General features: G+C 32.0%; 2 protein-coding genes and 2 non-coding genes across 4 annotated transcripts; 2 read left to right on the top strand and 2 right to left on the bottom strand.

The window, feature by feature from the left end:
- Positions 1-2,877: 2,877 nt before the first annotated feature.
- On the bottom strand, positions 2,878-2,949 carry TRNAD-GUC. Its single transcript has one exon. It is a non-coding gene; the product is annotated as a tRNA-Asp (tRNA).
- Positions 2,950-8,382: 5,433 nt separating this feature from the next.
- Positions 8,383-9,930, top strand: LOC112515680 (UPF0496 protein 1-like). The gene has a single exon (XM_025122588.1). The coding sequence runs from the start codon at positions 8,383-8,385 to the stop codon at positions 9,535-9,537; it is 1,155 nt and encodes a 384-aa protein (XP_024978356.1). The 3' UTR covers positions 9,538-9,930.
- A 1,212-nt stretch (positions 9,931-11,142) lies between these two features.
- On the bottom strand, positions 11,143-11,214 carry TRNAD-GUC. Its single transcript has one exon. It is a non-coding gene; the product is annotated as a tRNA-Asp (tRNA).
- A 2,261-nt stretch (positions 11,215-13,475) lies between these two features.
- LOC112515788 (UPF0496 protein At4g34320-like) lies at positions 13,476-14,798 on the top strand. Its single transcript, XM_025122718.1, has one exon. It carries the CDS (start codon positions 13,498-13,500, stop codon positions 14,647-14,649), a length of 1,152 nt encoding a protein of 383 aa, XP_024978486.1. The 5' UTR covers positions 13,476-13,497; the 3' UTR covers positions 14,650-14,798.
- The last annotated feature ends 3,202 nt before the right edge of the window (positions 14,799-18,000 follow it).

Consider the following 18,000-nt stretch of genomic DNA (forward strand, 5'->3'; position numbering starts at 1 on the left):
TTAAAAATAAATTACTTCATTATTAAATCTAAATTAAATTATAACAAAAAATTGAATTAAATAAATTACACCAAAAAACAAAAAAATTTAATAATTTGATACTAATATCGATCAAAATTTTATAATATCTTCAAATTTATATTTTGTTCAAAAATTAATAATTAAAACATTATTGATCTCTCAAAACCACATAAAACCGTATTATAACATCGACAAAAAGAAAGAACAAACCAAATCATTAAAATCGAGATGTATTTCACTGCATTGTACAAATACCTTTATAATAATTATTAAATTAGTTTCATGATATAAAATGATTTATTTGATATTAGTTTTTCATTACAGAAAAATGATAATAACAGTTCTATTTAATCACTCTAAATTGAAAATTCTACGTAGAAGCAATTAATTAAATACTCCAGGTGTTTCAATTCCATTTTTTAATTCCTCCAATATTTATTTATATCATGAAACTAATAATATTTAAAGAAAAATGGAAATTAATTAGATGGGTTCGTAGCAACTTCCAAGAGTGCCAATTATTTGGTACAAAATCATAGTTATAAGAGCCGTTATGCGGGTATCATCCAACAACATCGGACTTCGTTTTGTTTGTAACATAATTAAATAAAACGAGGTTCATTGTACGTTTATATATATATATATATATATATATATATATATATATTCTTATAATTCCAAGATTGATGCCATGTCTCAGGAGATCAAGCCATCCAATTTGGCTTTCAATGATTTGAGATTTGATTGCCTCTTCTTTCAATGCATACATAATGCATTGAACAATCCAACTCATGTAAAAATAGGGTTTCAATCTGACTGATAAATTAGCTGTTAATTGTTAACAGATAATATAGTTGTTGGTTGGTAAAATAATTATGTTTGGTGAAAGTTAGTTAATAAATTATATTACAATGTATGATGAACTAAAAAATAAATGTTAATGAAATTTAACTGAAAAAAATATATGAGGTGCAACTGAGAAGAGGTGGAAACGAACCATGAAGTTTTTCAAACGAGACTTCGACAAACATGACAAAAAACTAATAGATCATATGGACTTTTCGAGTCTTTCGAAGAGAAAAATGGATGGATAGCTTAACTGCATATAAATACGACTAAGGGCGCTTTAAGAGCATGGTTCTCATGCGATTCAATTGTGACGTTAGTTAATAGCACGGAAGAAAATTTGTGAAACAATTGGTTGACTTGAAGTAAAAGTTTTGAAAGAACCTGAGTTCGTACGTTCCTTTTCTATAACCATTTTGAATGGTGATTATAGTTTCTTTCAGAGATGTGTTTCCTTGGTAATTAAAGAATGATGATTGATAAATGTCTATGGTTTTTGATTTTGAAACGAGAAGAAGGTGATTCTAACGTCCCGTTTAGTTTGCAATTGAATTTTGAATTGAAATTTATTTCAATCTTATGTTTGGTTTGAAAGATTTTCTAGACTTGAAGTCCCAAGATTTCATTGAAGTCTCACAAACATAGGATTATGAAATTCGACGGGGTGGTTGGTATTTTACGGGATTTTGTATGATTTGTATGTAATAATGTTTTAAAATATATTTGACCAGGGACGGGATATTAATTCCCGTATCCACCGGGGACCGGGGATTACAAAACCCGCCCCATCTCCGCCCCGTTGCCATGCCTAGTTCTCAACCAACATTTTCATGGGAGGAGAACATCAATCGTTAGCTCAGCCCTTGAATCCAAGATCTAACTTCTATAACTCACAAATGACGAAGTAGTTAATATTAACGGGTGTTCTAAAATCAAACCCTAACTTCCATTAGATATTCAACTGCTACTGGAAACCAATCAATGTCAATCGAACCTCCGTTCAATCACTAATGACAAAATAAGTTATATTAATTGATAATCTAAACTTGAACCCTAGTTTTCACTAAAGATTCAACTGAAAACCAATCAACATCAAGCAAGTAAACTCAACCTATCCAAACCCCTAATCTAAAAGCTACATAAATGATATAAGAAATCATTTATAAACTAATCAAATGCACGAAGGATCAAAATACATTATCAATATCGAGAACTCAATTGGATAAATGATTAGAAGCTCGGATCTTTAATATCTTCCCAATGTTATTCAACACATGAAAAAAAAGAAAAAAAAAAGAACAGGAATAAAAGCAAAAGATCCACATACTGAATCTATTGCTTGTAAACCATCCTGAAAGTTGTCAGCTTTCAGCTTTCTTGTGCGTAGGCACAATTGTGTGGAAAATACATAAGGTTTTCACCCTCTTGACCTTCCCGCATGATCATGCAAATTCTAGGCTTGCAAATGGCAGATCTTTGCAAACTCAAAATTAAAAACTGTTTTTTCTTTATCTGTTCACATCATCTTGAATCACCTTCATATGTGTTTAGACAAGCGGGATATGATCAAATATCACATCATCGTAAAGATGTCCAAAATAAGATACCAACAAACAAGTTTTTTTCGATTTTGCTTGCTTCAATTCTCGTACACATTCAACAACACTCGGATTTTCCATCCTTGCTCCAAACTTGTTGTGTCAACACGTGCTCATTTGTCTTCGTTCTTCAGTTAAAACTTGCCTTTCAAGCACCCGAAATAACCTTAACATCAAAACTAATACAAACCACGAGTCAACACAAGAAACAGAGGATAAAAATTAACGTTCAAATACAAAAAGACAAATTCACGGCTTAATTCATACACTAAAACGAAAAAAGAAAAAAAAAGTCAATTTTTTCATATTCAAAAAAAAAATTTGGGCTTTTGAATGGGCTTTAAGCAAGTCAAGTTTTGCAAGGCCCATTAAGTATTGGGCTTCTTTAGAATTAAAATAGAAAAAACATAAACGCCGCTGCCGGGGATCGAACCCGGGTCACCCGCGTGACAGGCGGGAATACTTACCACTATACTACAACGACTTGCTTGATATTATTTATTTTATATTATAATAAATTTATAAACAAAATCCAATATATAGAAGCTGACATGATCAAACTGGTCAACTGTGACGATTCTGTAACTAAAAAACAAAATAAGGAACTTGTATTAAGAGCCGTTTACTTAAATGCTTATCTGATAAATGTTTATTGTTACGAGTCGACACTGTAATTTATTTTATTGGGTGATATTGTAGTATATCAAAATAGTATCATATGCAACAATTTATCCGGTAAGTACTTGGGTAAGAGTCGTCACCCTCTATCAAGTAAGACTCTTCATCTTTATCAATGCTCTTACTGGATAAATTTTTTGACTTTTGTCATGTTCATCCGGTAAGGAAAATTACCGAGTAAGCATTTAGTAAACGGCCTCTTAGTATTAACACTTAATAAGGACATGTTTATTAGCAATTTAATGAGTTTAATGAGACTTACAGTTTAACTGTGTATGATTATTTGGTAGTAACTTAATAATATGAAATTTGATTTATTCAGTAAGTTTTTAGAGTAGACTTTATGTAGAACGTCAAGTTTTTTACCTTATTCTTTCAAATTAAAGAACACGTTTCTTTCATTTATGAAAAGCTTTCTAAAACAAAAACACTCTCTCTCTCTCTCTCTCTCTCTCTCTATATATATATATATATTGTTTTATTCTTTATTAAACATACAAAATAGAAACATATATATTTAATTTGTTAGGCCAAATCAATATCATGATTTTATTTGTAATGACAGGTGATAAATAAACCAATAATTTGATTTTTGAAAAAGAAAAAGTAGGTACGGAAAACATGTACTTTAATTCAATTATCGTTTGATATAATTAGTTTCACACACGCACACACGTACACACATACACACGCCTCTCTCTATATATATACATATATGGGTATATTTAAGAGACAACTCATTAGTTTGTGTTAATTGTGAGATTCAATTCTAATCACAAAATCAATGGATAAATTAGGTTATTAATAATTTTGGTAATTTGAGTTAAAATTATAATTATAGGGCATTTTAGGTATTTTGAGAAACCACTCTCTCCGACCTCGGATCTCCGGTGAACATTATTCTAGTCGGTACCAACTAATCACAAAGATACACAATGTGATACCCATTTGATATCACTATGATACCAACCCAAACCTTTAAAACAAAATCAAATCCATAATATAAATTTAAGAGATACATACAAATGATCCACGTTGTGATACCCAAAATACATACAAGAGGTATTGTGATACCCAATGTAGTACCAATTAGGGTACCACTATGATACCACTCACACCAACTATATTATCAGTGTGATACTAAACCTTAATACACAAAATCTTCAATTTCTAGCCAACGATTTTACCAAAAAGAAACGTCGCATACATTCAATATCAGTAATTTTCTTTCATGTATATTCTTCAATTTTTTCGATTTTTCATATATGTATTTTCGGAAATTTTCTTCGATACAAATCTTCGATATCTGGATGTTCTCATATCTAATCTCGATGGAGATTGAGAGATGCAGACCTTTGATATTTGGATGTTTTTGGATCTGATTCGATGGAAATGGAGATCTAGATTCGTTCAAGATATCGATCGGATGTGGGCTCCTTCTTGGAAATGAAACAATTTTCAATATCAAATCGTTAAATTAAGAAAGAGAAAACATATTTTCAACATCAAAATCAAAGAAACATTTCTGCAAATCTAAATCTAAAATTAAAATAAATGAATAATTCATACGAAAATGGACATAATTAAGTTACGAAGTTATCGGACCTGAAGACGGAACTGGACTCGATTGACTAAATGCAAGCGGAGGAGTCGGCATAGCTGCAGCAGGAGGAATGACTATAGACACTGGAAGAGGAGCAGCGGCAACGGCAACGGCGATGATGGATCAGTAAGCAACAAAGATGGTGGTGGTGGTGGTGGTGCGTCGGAACTGAAGGTAGGATCGGATGGAGTAGATACAATACGAACGTGACAAAGGGGAAAGGAAATTGTAACGGTGGCGGAGGAGAGTAATCAGGAAGTGAGCAATATTCTCCGACCCATTTATGAGATTTTGGATAAATGTTGCGGCAGAAAAGGCCGAATCCAACGACAAGACCAGTAACAACAATGGCGATGATTATGAAGATACCAGTTTCACATATAGGGTTGTATGAGTTGTCAACATTACCAATTTACATTTTATTTTATTTTAGAAAATAACATTAATTATTTAAATGATTGATTCAAATTTGGATCTCACGATTACCACAAACAAAACAATTTTCATTTGATTAGGTCACACACACACACACACACACACACATATATATATATATATATATATATAGAGAGAGAGAGAGAGAGAGAGAGAGAGTTTGTTTCAAATACAATCTATCGCATTTGTACAACCAATGCAACCCAATAAATTGAGATATTTATGGAAATGATGAGAGTTCATTTATTATGATTTGAATATTTATGAAAGATGAATATGGTTCATTAATTATGATCAATACTTTATATTAAGAAATAATCAAAACTTCTACGATATCACATATTAATCAAATGAAATGGACGGTTGAGATTGAGTTGTATTAGTTACACAAATGCCAAGGGTTGTATAATAACCAACCTATATATATATATATATATATTCAAATCATAATAAATGCTAAGGGTTGTATATATATATATATATATAGGGTATATTTCTTTTACAACCTTGTGCATTTGTACAACCTTTGCAACCCAATTAATTGAGATATTTATAGAAATGATTGGAGTTCATTTATTATGATTTGAATATTCATGTAATATGAATATAGTTTATTAATTATGATTAATACTTTATATTAGGAAACAATTAATTGATTAAAAATTGAATGGTTGAGATGAGGGTTGTATAGGGTGTAGGAATGGCATAGGGTGTAGAATAACATCCCTATATATATATATATATATATATATATATATATATATATATATAGAGAGAGAGAGAGAGAGAGAGTTTGGTTCAAATATAACCCATCGTATTTGTACAACCAATATAATCACTATATTGAGATATTTATAGAAATGATGAGAGTTCATTTATTATGATTTGAATATTTATGAAAGATAAATATGGTTCATTAATTATGATCGATACTTTATATTAGGAAACAATAAAAACTCATATGAAATCACATATTAATCAAATGAAATGAACGGTTGAGATTAAATTGTATTGATTGCACAAATGACAAGGGTTATATAATATATATATATATATATATTACAGCATATAATCATTAATACTCATTAAAGATATTGATGATAGTCTGGCAAATTCTTTTAATTTTGTTTTATACGATAATATTTTATATTTCTAAAATATATAATTAATAATCGAATAGTAGGTTTAATTAGGTATGAAATAAAATTTTATAATCTCTTAAGTCAAACAAATAATATTATAATTTACAAAAAAATGAATTAGATTAAAGTTTTATATGGTTGTTTTTTAAATTAAATATGATCCCTTAAACATATTATCTATACCGAAGGTTCCTAACTTTTTATTTCTATTACATCGGTGATCGTTCAAATTAACGTCATTAACTTGAGGTCCGTTAGTCACTCCATTTTGCTCTCAGCTAAGGGGTAGTTTCGTCAATATTTAATTTGATAAATGTTCATCGTTCTTATCTTTATTCTTATCTTATTCCTCTGTCTTTTCCCTCGATCTAGGATACAACCTTTAATCAATCCAAAGAAATTCTAAATCTAAAATAAATTGATGGTTGTGGTCCTAGCATCATTGATAGCAAACTCGGATATGAGAAGATGGTAGATGGGCAACACCAGAGAAGGAGGCGAAGTTGATGTTGGACGATCTAGAGACAAAAAGGGGGATGTTGTCGTGCATGTGGATCGAGAGGAAACTTCATCTTGATTTAGTGGGTTTTCACTACCAGTGTTGATCTGTAGAAGAGGTGGGGAACCGTGTTTGGAAAAAGAGAAACAACAACCACTTCTCGATCAAAATCGGTCAAAAACAACAAGGTTTGAGATCATTTCAACACCACCATCAAAAGTCCTTCGCTCGCTCAAAATCGATCCAGAACAACTGTCCCACCTCTAATCCTTAAATAGCAGGCTCCACGATTCGCATAAGCCTATTTCCAACCCAATAACCATGCATAAATATGGGGAATTTTCCTCTAGAATTGATAAATCACATAGAAGAAAGGAGAGAAAGAGAGAGAGAGGGGGGGGGGGGGGCAACCCCTCTTCAAACGGCTACAATACCTAAGGAAAAGATGAATTCAGAAGAAATTAGCTCATATTTCGATCCCTAAAACCGCAGAAGCATCTTAGTCGGGTTCATTTGAATTTGAGTAGGTTCAGGTTTTGAATCAAAGGAAGGTAAGTAGATCTTTACAAAATTGGGGGAGGATCGGTTTTGTTTTGGGATTTTGGAGTAGGTCATTCACGTACGACCAAGAGACGTAGAACGACAATGAAAAGGTCTCATACGGTTGTTGGGTTTAGTTCATGACAAGGGTTTGATTAGGGTTTGGATTTACCGGAAAGATGACCGGAGGGGGAGGGGTGGTTAGGAGCGTGTGATCGACAATGAAGGAAGAAGACAAGTGGGATGAGTGTGAAGGTATCTCTATTATCGACATAAAAGACAAAAAGCTTTAATAAAATAAAAAATAAAAAGACAAAAAATTGAAAAGACCAAAATACTCTTGGAACTAACAAATTTTTTTTTTTAACGAGAGTTAGTATGAGGAAGGAAAAGTAAAGCAAAATGGCAACTATAGTGATTAAAATTTTAATTACTTCAAAAAAGGGACCAAAGTCAATAATGGGTGGCAATCATTGGAACAAAAGTGTGATTTAGAGGTTGTTAGTTTACTATTTTATAGTTTTATTAAGATGTAGTTTTTAAATTTTTAACAGGTGAATCTTGTTTGGCAAAAAAAAATTATGTCTCATAATTGTTCTAAAATCATTTGAATGATTTTGCATCATGGTTCTTCTTTAACCATTCAACGCTTTAATTTTATCGTAAACGATTACCAAACAATTATATTTTATTTTGCACTATATTACGAGAGTGTTTTATATAATGTGATTAATGCATTTAAATCACCGCGTCCAAATTAAAACTAAATTCCGTGTAATTCGCTTTAAAAATAAAACATGAGGGTGAAATGGTCAATGATGGGCAGTTTCGTCATTTCCTACGTCGTGTTCCTACGTAATCAAACATAACTCAACACATATACCGTTGACTTAGATTAAAATGCAAAAGTCTTGTCGGATCTTCAAAAAGATTCCAATTTTCTCCTTTAAATTATCTACAATTCTCAAAATAACTTCGATTTAAACCATTTTGACGATAAAACCCCCCACCGGAAAACCGATGGGTTGTCTGTTTAGTAAACATTCCGGCCACCCACGCTGGTGGTCGTCGTGTTCATCAAAATTTAAGTTGAACCCGGATCTAACCTCTTACCAAGATGCTTGCCGATCGGATCCGGATCTCAAATCTTTCGATTCGACCCAACGAGATCGAACTACTCGGGTCATCAAATCTGTCGCCGCCGACGTTCAGGTTCGTTCCCTTTCTCTTGACTCCCTCCGTCAAGTCATCGGAAGTCTGCATGATATGAATCAAGACGTTGTCAAATTCTTACTCGAATGCGAAGAAGACATTTCTAAAAGCCACGAACTGTCCTCGTTAGTTAAAGATTTCTTTCGTCTTAGCATCTTAATCCTTGATTTCTGCATATCGCTCGAGAATTGCTTGAAAAACGCTAGTTATAGCTCATCGTTTCTTCAGATTGCGATCAAGCAATTCGATGAAGATAACGATCACTTGAAAACCCTTGAGCATTTCAAACAATTCAAAGCTTTAGAAGCTCCATTCCCAGTGGAGTTTTTCAGAAAATATGAATCGGTTTGTGAACAACAACAATCGATGCAAAAGAAATTGGAAAAACAAACGGGTAAAGTAGCCAAGAAGTTGAAATCAGCAAAGGTGTGGAGGAAATTGACCAACGTGATATTCGTCGTCACTTTCAGTGCCGTCTTGATCTGCACAGTGGTGACTGCCGCCGTGTCAGCTCCAGCGGTGGTTATAGCATTAGCAGCGGCGGCGGCAGCGGCAGTAGGACCGATGGGGAAATGGGTTGATTCGTTATGGAAGGAATACGAAACGGAATTGAAAGGGCAAAGGAAGGTGATGATATCAATGGACACCGGGAACGATGTTGTTATCGCAGAGTTGAAAAACATCAAGGCTTTAGTGGATAAATTTGGGAATGAGAGAGAGGATTTGCTGCAAAAGGCAGAATTTGCGATCAAGGAAGAGGAAAAAGATGCGGAGGCGGTGGCAGTTGCAGATGCAGTTGCAGCGGCGGTGAATGAAATGAGAAGAATTATGAGTGATTTTGAGAAGACGATTGCTGATTTGAGTCGTCATTCTCTTAAAATTCGAGGGGATATAGTTAGAGCAAGAGACATGATCGTGAAGGAGGTTACTCAAGGGTTGCATTCCGGCGACAGGCGAGAATAAGAGTTAGATGAGAAATGTAAAAGGGATCTTCACCATTCGATGCACGTTAGCATGAGATGCATCTCATATCAAACGTGATTCATGAGTGGGTTTGAGATTACAAGTGATCAAAGTTGATCAATTTTTACGATTTTCACATTAACTTTCTTTCTCACACGATCATTCGTCATGACTCACATTAGCTATGTGCGTGTGTATGAGAAAGAGATGTAAGGTGAGAAACATAAAAAGAGATCTGGACTCTTGATTAACTTTAATCTCAAATTCACTCATGAATCGCGCTTGATACGGGGATTGATCCAATGCATCTCGGTACATCGCATCCTAATGTTCATCCAATGGTGGAGATCCCTTCTTAAGCTTCTCATTTTAACACTTCTTATCAGAACCAACCCTCTATATATATATATATATATATATATAGAGAGAGAGAGAGAGAGAGAGGGACGTTCAAGAGAAACTCTAAAAAAATAGAACACTGAGAATTCCAGACGCTATACACATATGCATACACGTAATAGAAGTTCTTTCTTGCTTCTTATGTACCTGTATATGTGTATGCAAACAAATTGATTACAAATTACTTGTATTCACATGTGTATACCGTACAAATGAACAACTACCAAGTTGCCCATTTTTTTTTTCATTTTTTACGCTTTTCACATGAACATGAGCCTATATATATGTGTGTGTGTGTGTGTATATATATATATATATATATATATATATAGCGGAAGTTTGAACATCTTTATTTTGCGAAAACATGTAAAGCACCTTTTTTCACATAGTAGTGTGTGGATGACTTAGCTTGCGACCTAGATCATCCCAAGGGTCGTTCTTCTCTTTGATTTAGTATCACATGTTATTGTCTATAGTAAAAATGTGTCTTCATTTTTTTTTGAATTAAGGCGTTTTCGTTTGAACTCTTGTCATATATAACTATTGTAAGCTACTATGGTTCAATATTTTCGTTTCTTGTTGTTCTGAATTCACCAAAGAAATGTTTGATTTATCCATTATCTTTTGATGAATTAGGTTCATGCTCTTGTCTTTTTCAAACTACTTGGGTTGTAGCGGCACTAACATATGAGTCATTTCTAAAATAATCAGATACATGAAGACTCAAAATATATTATCAGTATTTAGAACTCACTGGATAAATGATTACAAGCTTACATCTTCAAATACATAACGTTTCACCCTCCTAGCATCCGCGTGAAATCGTGCAAATTTCAAGCTTGCAAATGGCACAATCTTCACAAACTCAAGATATAAATTATATCTGTCTTTTTTTTCTTATTTGATCACAGCATCATGAACCACCTTCATATGTGTTTAGACAAGTGGGATATGATCAAACTATCACATCATAGTAAAAATGTCCAGAATACGATACAAACAACATGTTTATGTCGTTTTGCTTGCTTCGACTCTCGTACACATTCAACAAGGCCTAGTTTTTCCTTACGTACTCAGAGTTTACTGTTTTGACTGTTGTATCGACATGTGTGCTTATCTCTCTTGTTCTTCAATTAAAACTCGTCTTTCAAGCACTTAAAATAACCTTATAAAAATCAAAAAACGAGTTCACAAAAAAATGGAAAACGCCGTTGCCGGGGATCGAACCCGGGTCACCCGCGTGACAGGCGGGAATACTTACCACTATACTACAACGACTTATTTGATTCTATTTATTTTATATTATTTAAATATTAATTATTAATTTATAAACAATATCGAATATATAGAAGCTGAAGTGGTCAAATTGGTCAATTGTCACGATTCCTTTCACATTCCAAATTCCAAAACACGGCGATGGTGCATGTGAACAAGAGAATGTAAAGAATAATATTAAATCAATTTTCCACAATTAAAAAACAAAAAACAAAATGAAAAAAACATATTTTATTAGAATTTTAATAGAATTCACGACTTATTCGATTGGTTAGATATGATTGTTTGGTAGACAGTAATGACTTAATGATATAGAATTTTGACTTAATCAATAAGTTCTTAGAAAAAGTTTATGTAAAAAATCAAATTTATCGAAAAATCAAGTAAACAACACATGTAATGAGTTTTGAATTATTTGATTGTTTATTTATTTTAATTAAGTTTCTAAATACTATTTATTTGATTTATTAACAATAAAATATAAGTATCCACACTAGTGGAACTTTTTAAAACTCATTTTCCATCTGTTTTTCTTGCTACATCAGTATTACCTCAATTAAATAACATCTTAATAAAGGTTTTATAAAAATCCCACTTTTTATTTTTCAATAAAATGTAAGTTTATTTATAAATTATTATATAAATTTATAAGATACGAAAAAAATCAAACAAAATTAATAAATATTTAATTAATTTTAACTTGTATTTTTATAGATTTGTACATAATAAAATGCTTAAAAAATAATAGAAAAAAGTAATGTTATAAGAACATAGGATTTTGTTCAAATATATGTGTTTTTATAAAAACTTGTAATTAAGTAAAAACTTCTATCCCACAGTATATATTTTTTTAGAAACTTTAACATGAACCTCAATAAAAGCCTTCATTTTACGGATGCTCTTAACTTGTTTATATAAAAAAAGTTAAAATTATATTGTTTAATTATAATTAATTAATATAAGCGATTTAAATAATAATGTTGAAATGGTCATGTTTCAAACCAAAGAACCTTCCATACCAAACATTTTGGTGCTAAAATATTGACTTCCATTGATTTTACAGATTTATAAGAAACAATTCTAATTATTTGTGTTTTAAAAAATCAAGATGTTTAATTTGATATATAATTTAATTAAATTGTTTTATTCTTTATTAAACATACAAAATAAAACCGGATAAACTACGATCTTAGTCCTTTTGGTTTGAGAAAGATTGCAATTTTTGTTCTTATGGTTTTGAAATTACGATTTTCACCCCTACAGGTTGTTTTAGTCTTTTGATTTATTTTTCCTTTTTATTTTATTAAACATATTTGTTGGTTCTTTTTTGAATTTTAATTTTTCATAAAACTATATAACTTTTTATTAAAAAAATATATTAATAATTAAATATGTTGAAAACAATTAGTTTTTATAAATGTTTTTGATCATTATAATTTTAGTTTTTATGAGTGCGATTTCTGTAGTGAGCATTGTTCAAGGCAAACTCTTGAGCACTCCTCACATAAAAGTTTTAAATAGGTACAAATAATTTACTATTTTTACCAGACAACTGTATGTAATATTATTAATAAAATGTATAGTTTTCGGTTTCATAAGTCATTGAGTTATACAGAAAAAATGAACGTCTCATGTAAATATGTTACAATAAGTATAAAATATTTTGGATGTCTTTTAGAATAGAATGTCCAATTAACTTTTTTATATGGCATTTTTTTAAATATAGATCCCAAAAGACAAATCAACGGCTCGCACTTGAATGACGTTAATTGCAGAAATCGAACGAATAAGAAAGTAAAATTATAATGACGAAATATAATCGATTTTAACTATGTAAAAGACAAAAGGAATCGATAACAAGATGGAAATGTTTTTCATTCAACGGAATTTTTTGACAGTTGTTAAAAAAATCAGACGTTTTTACAAACCATAATAATAGTTTTACTTTATTTTCTGACGAATCCTAGGGACCAAATTTCTGGTTTACTCGTATTTTGATTTCAATGAAAACATGAAACGTGAGGGTAAAATAGTCCATGCGTGCTTTTCAAGTGATGGGCAGTTTCGTCATTTCATCCGTCAGCAACGAAGTTTCTACGCGGTGTTCCTCCGTCGTAATCAAACATAATTCAACCCACAGCGTTGACTTGATATTCAAAGGCAAACCTCCGCCGGATCTTCAAAAAGATCCCAATTTTCTCCTTCAATTATCTAAAAATCTCAAAATAACACTACTCTTCTCCATCACTCAACCATTTTCAGGATAAACCCCCCATCGGAAAACCGATGGGTTGTGTATTTAGTACAGATTCCGGCAACAATGGAGTACACCCACCGGCAGGTTCGTCGTCTTCTTCCGGCACTCACTCGACATCAAAATTGATGCTCAGCCCAGATCTAAACTCTTACCAAGAAGCTTGCCGATCGGATCCGGATCTCCAATCTTTCGATTCGACTCTACAAGATCGAACCACTCGGGTCATTAATTCTCTCGCCGCCGGCGTCGAGGTTCGTTCCCTTTCCCTTGACTCCCTCCGTGAAGTCACCGGAAGTCTGCTCGATATGAATCAAGAAGTAGTCAAAGTTATACTCGAATGCAAAAAGGACATTTGGAAAAACGACGAATTGTTTTCGTTAGTTGAAGATTTCTTCGATCTCAGCATCTTAACGCTTGATTTCTGCATTTCCCTCGAGAATTGCTTGAAAAACGCTCGTCATAGCTCATCATTTCTTAAGATTGCGATCAATCAATTCGATGGAGATAACGATTACTTGAAAACCCTTGAACAATTCAAACGATTCGAAGCTTTAGAAGCTCCATTCTCAGAGGAATTTTTCGAGAACTTTCAATCTGTTTACAAACAACAGCTTTCAATGTTGAAGAAATTGCAAAAACAGAAGGGTAAAGTAGCGAAGAAATTGAAATCAACAAAGACTTGGAGGAAATTGACGAACGTCATATTCGTCATTACTTTCAGTACCGTTTTGATTTGTTCAGTGGTGGCTGCCGCCGTGGCTGCTCCGCCTGTAGTGGTGGCATTGGCGGCGGCAGCGGCGGTGCCGTTAGGATCCATGGGGAAGTGGGTTAATTCGTTATGGAAGAAATATGAAACGGAATTGAAAGGGCAAAGGGAGCTGATTAGTTCGATGCAGATTGGGAGCTCCATTGTTATTAAAGATTTGGTTAATATCAAAGCTTTAGTGGATAAACTGGGGATCGAGATGGAGGGTTTGCTGCAGAATGCAGAGTTCGCGATCAAGGAAGAAGAAGAAGAGGCGGTGGCAATGGCGGTGGATGAAATGAGGAAGAATGTGAATGATTTTGGGAAGACGATTGATGATTTGAGTGATCATGCGTTTAAAATTCGAGGGGATATAAGTAAAGCAAGAAAGATGATTGTGCAGAGGTTATCGAAGAACCCTAGTGATTCATATTAACTATATATATAATATGTAGCTATTTTAAAGCTAATTTGGTTCAGTTTTTCCATATTTTGTTGTTAAAAGTCTGTGAATTCACCAAAGAAATGTTGTTTCATTTATGGACTATGTTTTTATGGATTAAGCTCATGCACTTGTTTCTTGAATGCTACAAATTGGCAAACAATTCTAGATGCTTATTCGGGTAAACATTTATCAAGTATCATAATCTTACCCGATAAATGAGAGCGATGACTCTTATCATAGTAAGCGTTTACCGGGATAATTGTAGCATATGATACCGTTTTAATGACTTAAATCTTACCTAATAAGTAAACGATAGTGTTCAATGGTTATTATTAAGTAAGCACTCAAGTTAGGCCTAGCGAAATTGATTGAAGTGTAAGAAGTCATCTTTGCGAATGGATTGAAGTACTTTTAAAGCTCTATACAGTTTTCCTTGAAACAAGAATGAACTAATTATAGAATTCATGTAGGCCCTACAAACTAATTTCACGAATTTCTTAGTTTGCACAAATGGGCCCAACCCTAAAAGAAAAGGCTAAATGACAACTAAACTCTTGGTTTTTGGGTCATCTCCAAACACGGGCCAGATAAGCCCGGTTCAAGTCGTGGGCTAGCTTGTGAAAATCCTGTTTCTTTAACACAAAATCCGGTCCACAATTGCAAAAAAAAATTGTTTTTATTTTTTTGTTTTAGATTTCTTCTTTGTTTTATATTTTTTTTTTACCCTTTACTTAAAGAAAATTCTAATTTAAATTTTGTTTTATATATTTATTTATCTAATTAACGTAATTTAGTTTTGGATATTATCAACTTTTAGATATTTTGTCATACTATTTGATTGATTAAATTTTATAATATTGAGAATATATATTATTTAAATCTTATAAATTCATTTAAATAAATTATAAATCAATTGTTTTAAATAATATATAAAAAATATTATTAATATTAGTAATCGATAATATAAATTAATAAATGAAAAAGGTTGGGAAGATGTTCTGTGTCTGGGATTGATTAAGATTTTTTAATTCTTGAGATAAAATACATGTGTAAACGAGAGAATAATTTTTTTTTTGGTCAAAAAACATATTTTTAAGAGTATGTTTAATAGAGTTTTTTTTTATTTTTCTAAAATAAAGAAACACTCAAATTCTTTAAATAACATTAAGTATTGTAAAAAATATATAATAAAAATTCAAAAAGAATATGAAAAAGTTGAATTTTCAATATAGGACCGGTTTGGGCACGGTCCGGGACCCGTTACCCTAACCGGTACAAGTACACTTAACTGGGCCTTAATATTTTCAACGAGACGTTACATCGGGATTGGTCCAGATTGTTACTATTTCGGCCTGGGACCGATTTGGGACCGGCCCCGGACCGGTTTTTGGCTATATCTAATCCTCAGTCAGAAACCTATATAAAGATATTCATGATTTTATTTCATCAGTTTTTTCATTAGTGTTGACATTCAATTAGAAAGATTTGATATTACACTTTTCATCATAACTAGTCCTCTCACTTAAACCCAACTCATGTGTTACATATGTATATTTGTGTATGTATATATGTAAAAATACAGCCACAACATGTGGAATGATTTGGTATTTGACAAAGTCATCCTTTTCAGATATTAATTTTGTTGGTACATCAATGATTATGTTTAAACAGGAAATTGAAGAACATAACAGAAGAAAATGACGGAACGTTAGCTTAGAATAGGACTGGATTAAGTGCCTCAAAATGCAATTAATATGTTTATTCTAAGTTGTGAGATCCAATTTATACCAAAACTTTTGTTTGAAAAAAAAAATATCTAATGTATTAACCCCCCACCTCTCTTGTAACATATACGTGCACACATAACTGAATGTGTATACAAGTTGAACATATTGTGGACCATTTTTTAGAAATACTATTATATATAGTATGTAAAAAATTGTGAATATAGTATGAATCTATGAGATCTGGTGTATCTTGTTAGCACATTGTAAACATCCTCTAAATCTATCATTTGTATACACATTGTGAACATCCCGATAAAGAATTTCTTAAGGTTGTTTATATCGTGTTTATATCGTGTGCATATTTGATTGGGTGTTTGTGTGTGCATGTATGTTACGGAAAGAGCAAGAACGCAAGAGAGAGAGAGAGAGAGAGAGAGTTTTTGGAATTTGACTTTACTAAAAGAATGCATTAGGATTTATTTAACAACATTAATTATATCAAACTAGTGACTAAAACGAACTTTTATGAAGTTCACATAATTAGGTGTTATCTACCGATTCAATGTTAGGTCGGATTCAGAAACCAATATGCTTTGGTGAGGGTTTGTATACATTTTCCCAAATGGGATATATGATTTGTATGTTTTGAAAAGTATATTTTCATTTTATTTATTTACAATCGTTTAATTATGTTAACATGTTATCAGTACATTAAAGTATAACTATGTTATGCATAAAAATATGTCAAGACATCTAATGAGTATCAAAAACTTCATGATAAGGACGAATACATGCCCAAGAGTAGGGGTGCTCAAAAACCCGACCAACGCGATCAACCCTATCCGACGCGAAATAACTCAACCCGATGTCTAATCGAGTTGTAAAGTTTTCAAACCTAGATATTGGGTTACTAATATTTGAACCCAACCTAACCCGATGAAGACGATATCCTTTTATTTCTTAGATTTAATATGATTGTTGAAATTCTATTATATATAAACATAGACAATTACACTATCACGTACGTTCTTCATATACACATATTTTCAATCAATTCACATTTCTATATAATTCATTCGTATATATGTTCAGTAACTGTGAACATATATATGTAAATTGAGAAAATTAACTGAATATGATATACGTATGAAGTACAGATAAGTTGTATCAAATAATTGATGATGAAAAAGAAATTATGAGTAGAGAAATAACATATTCAAGGTTTAAAAAATATTTTAATGTACCAAAGTATCAACATGACCAACCCGTACGGTTTGGGTTGGGTTGAGTTGCACTTTGATTTGAGTTGGATTGGGTTGGATTGGGTTAAGATTTTCAAACCGCAAACATTAGATTGGGTTGTTCAAATGTCTTTAACCCGATCAACTCAACCCATAAACACCCATATCCAAGAAGCTGATATATACGTAATCAAACAAGTAGTAATATAAGCTCAACTTCTTTGGCTTTTGATATATATTGCCATAACAGATTTTATCTTTTAAATATTTCAATTAAAATATTCAATAATAATCATACAAAATCATAAATTAATACTTGAAATAAAATCATAATTACGAAAAAAAAATACAATAACAATATCATTTTTGACCTT

Source organism: Cynara cardunculus (genome assembly GCF_001531365.2).
Source record: "Cynara cardunculus var. scolymus isolate 2C chromosome LG 7, CcrdV1, whole genome shotgun sequence".
In the NCBI taxonomy this organism is placed as follows: Eukaryota; Viridiplantae; Streptophyta; class Magnoliopsida; order Asterales; family Asteraceae; genus Cynara; species Cynara cardunculus.

Bases quoted from the DNA above. Each gene is read 5' to 3' on its own strand.
- LOC112515680 (XM_025122588.1), top strand. From the start codon at position 8,383: ATGGGTTGTCTGTTTAGTAAACATTCCGGCCACCCACGCTGGTGGTCG.
- LOC112515788 (XM_025122718.1), top strand. From the start codon at position 13,498: ATGGGTTGTGTATTTAGTACAGATTCCGGCAACAATGGAGTACACCCA.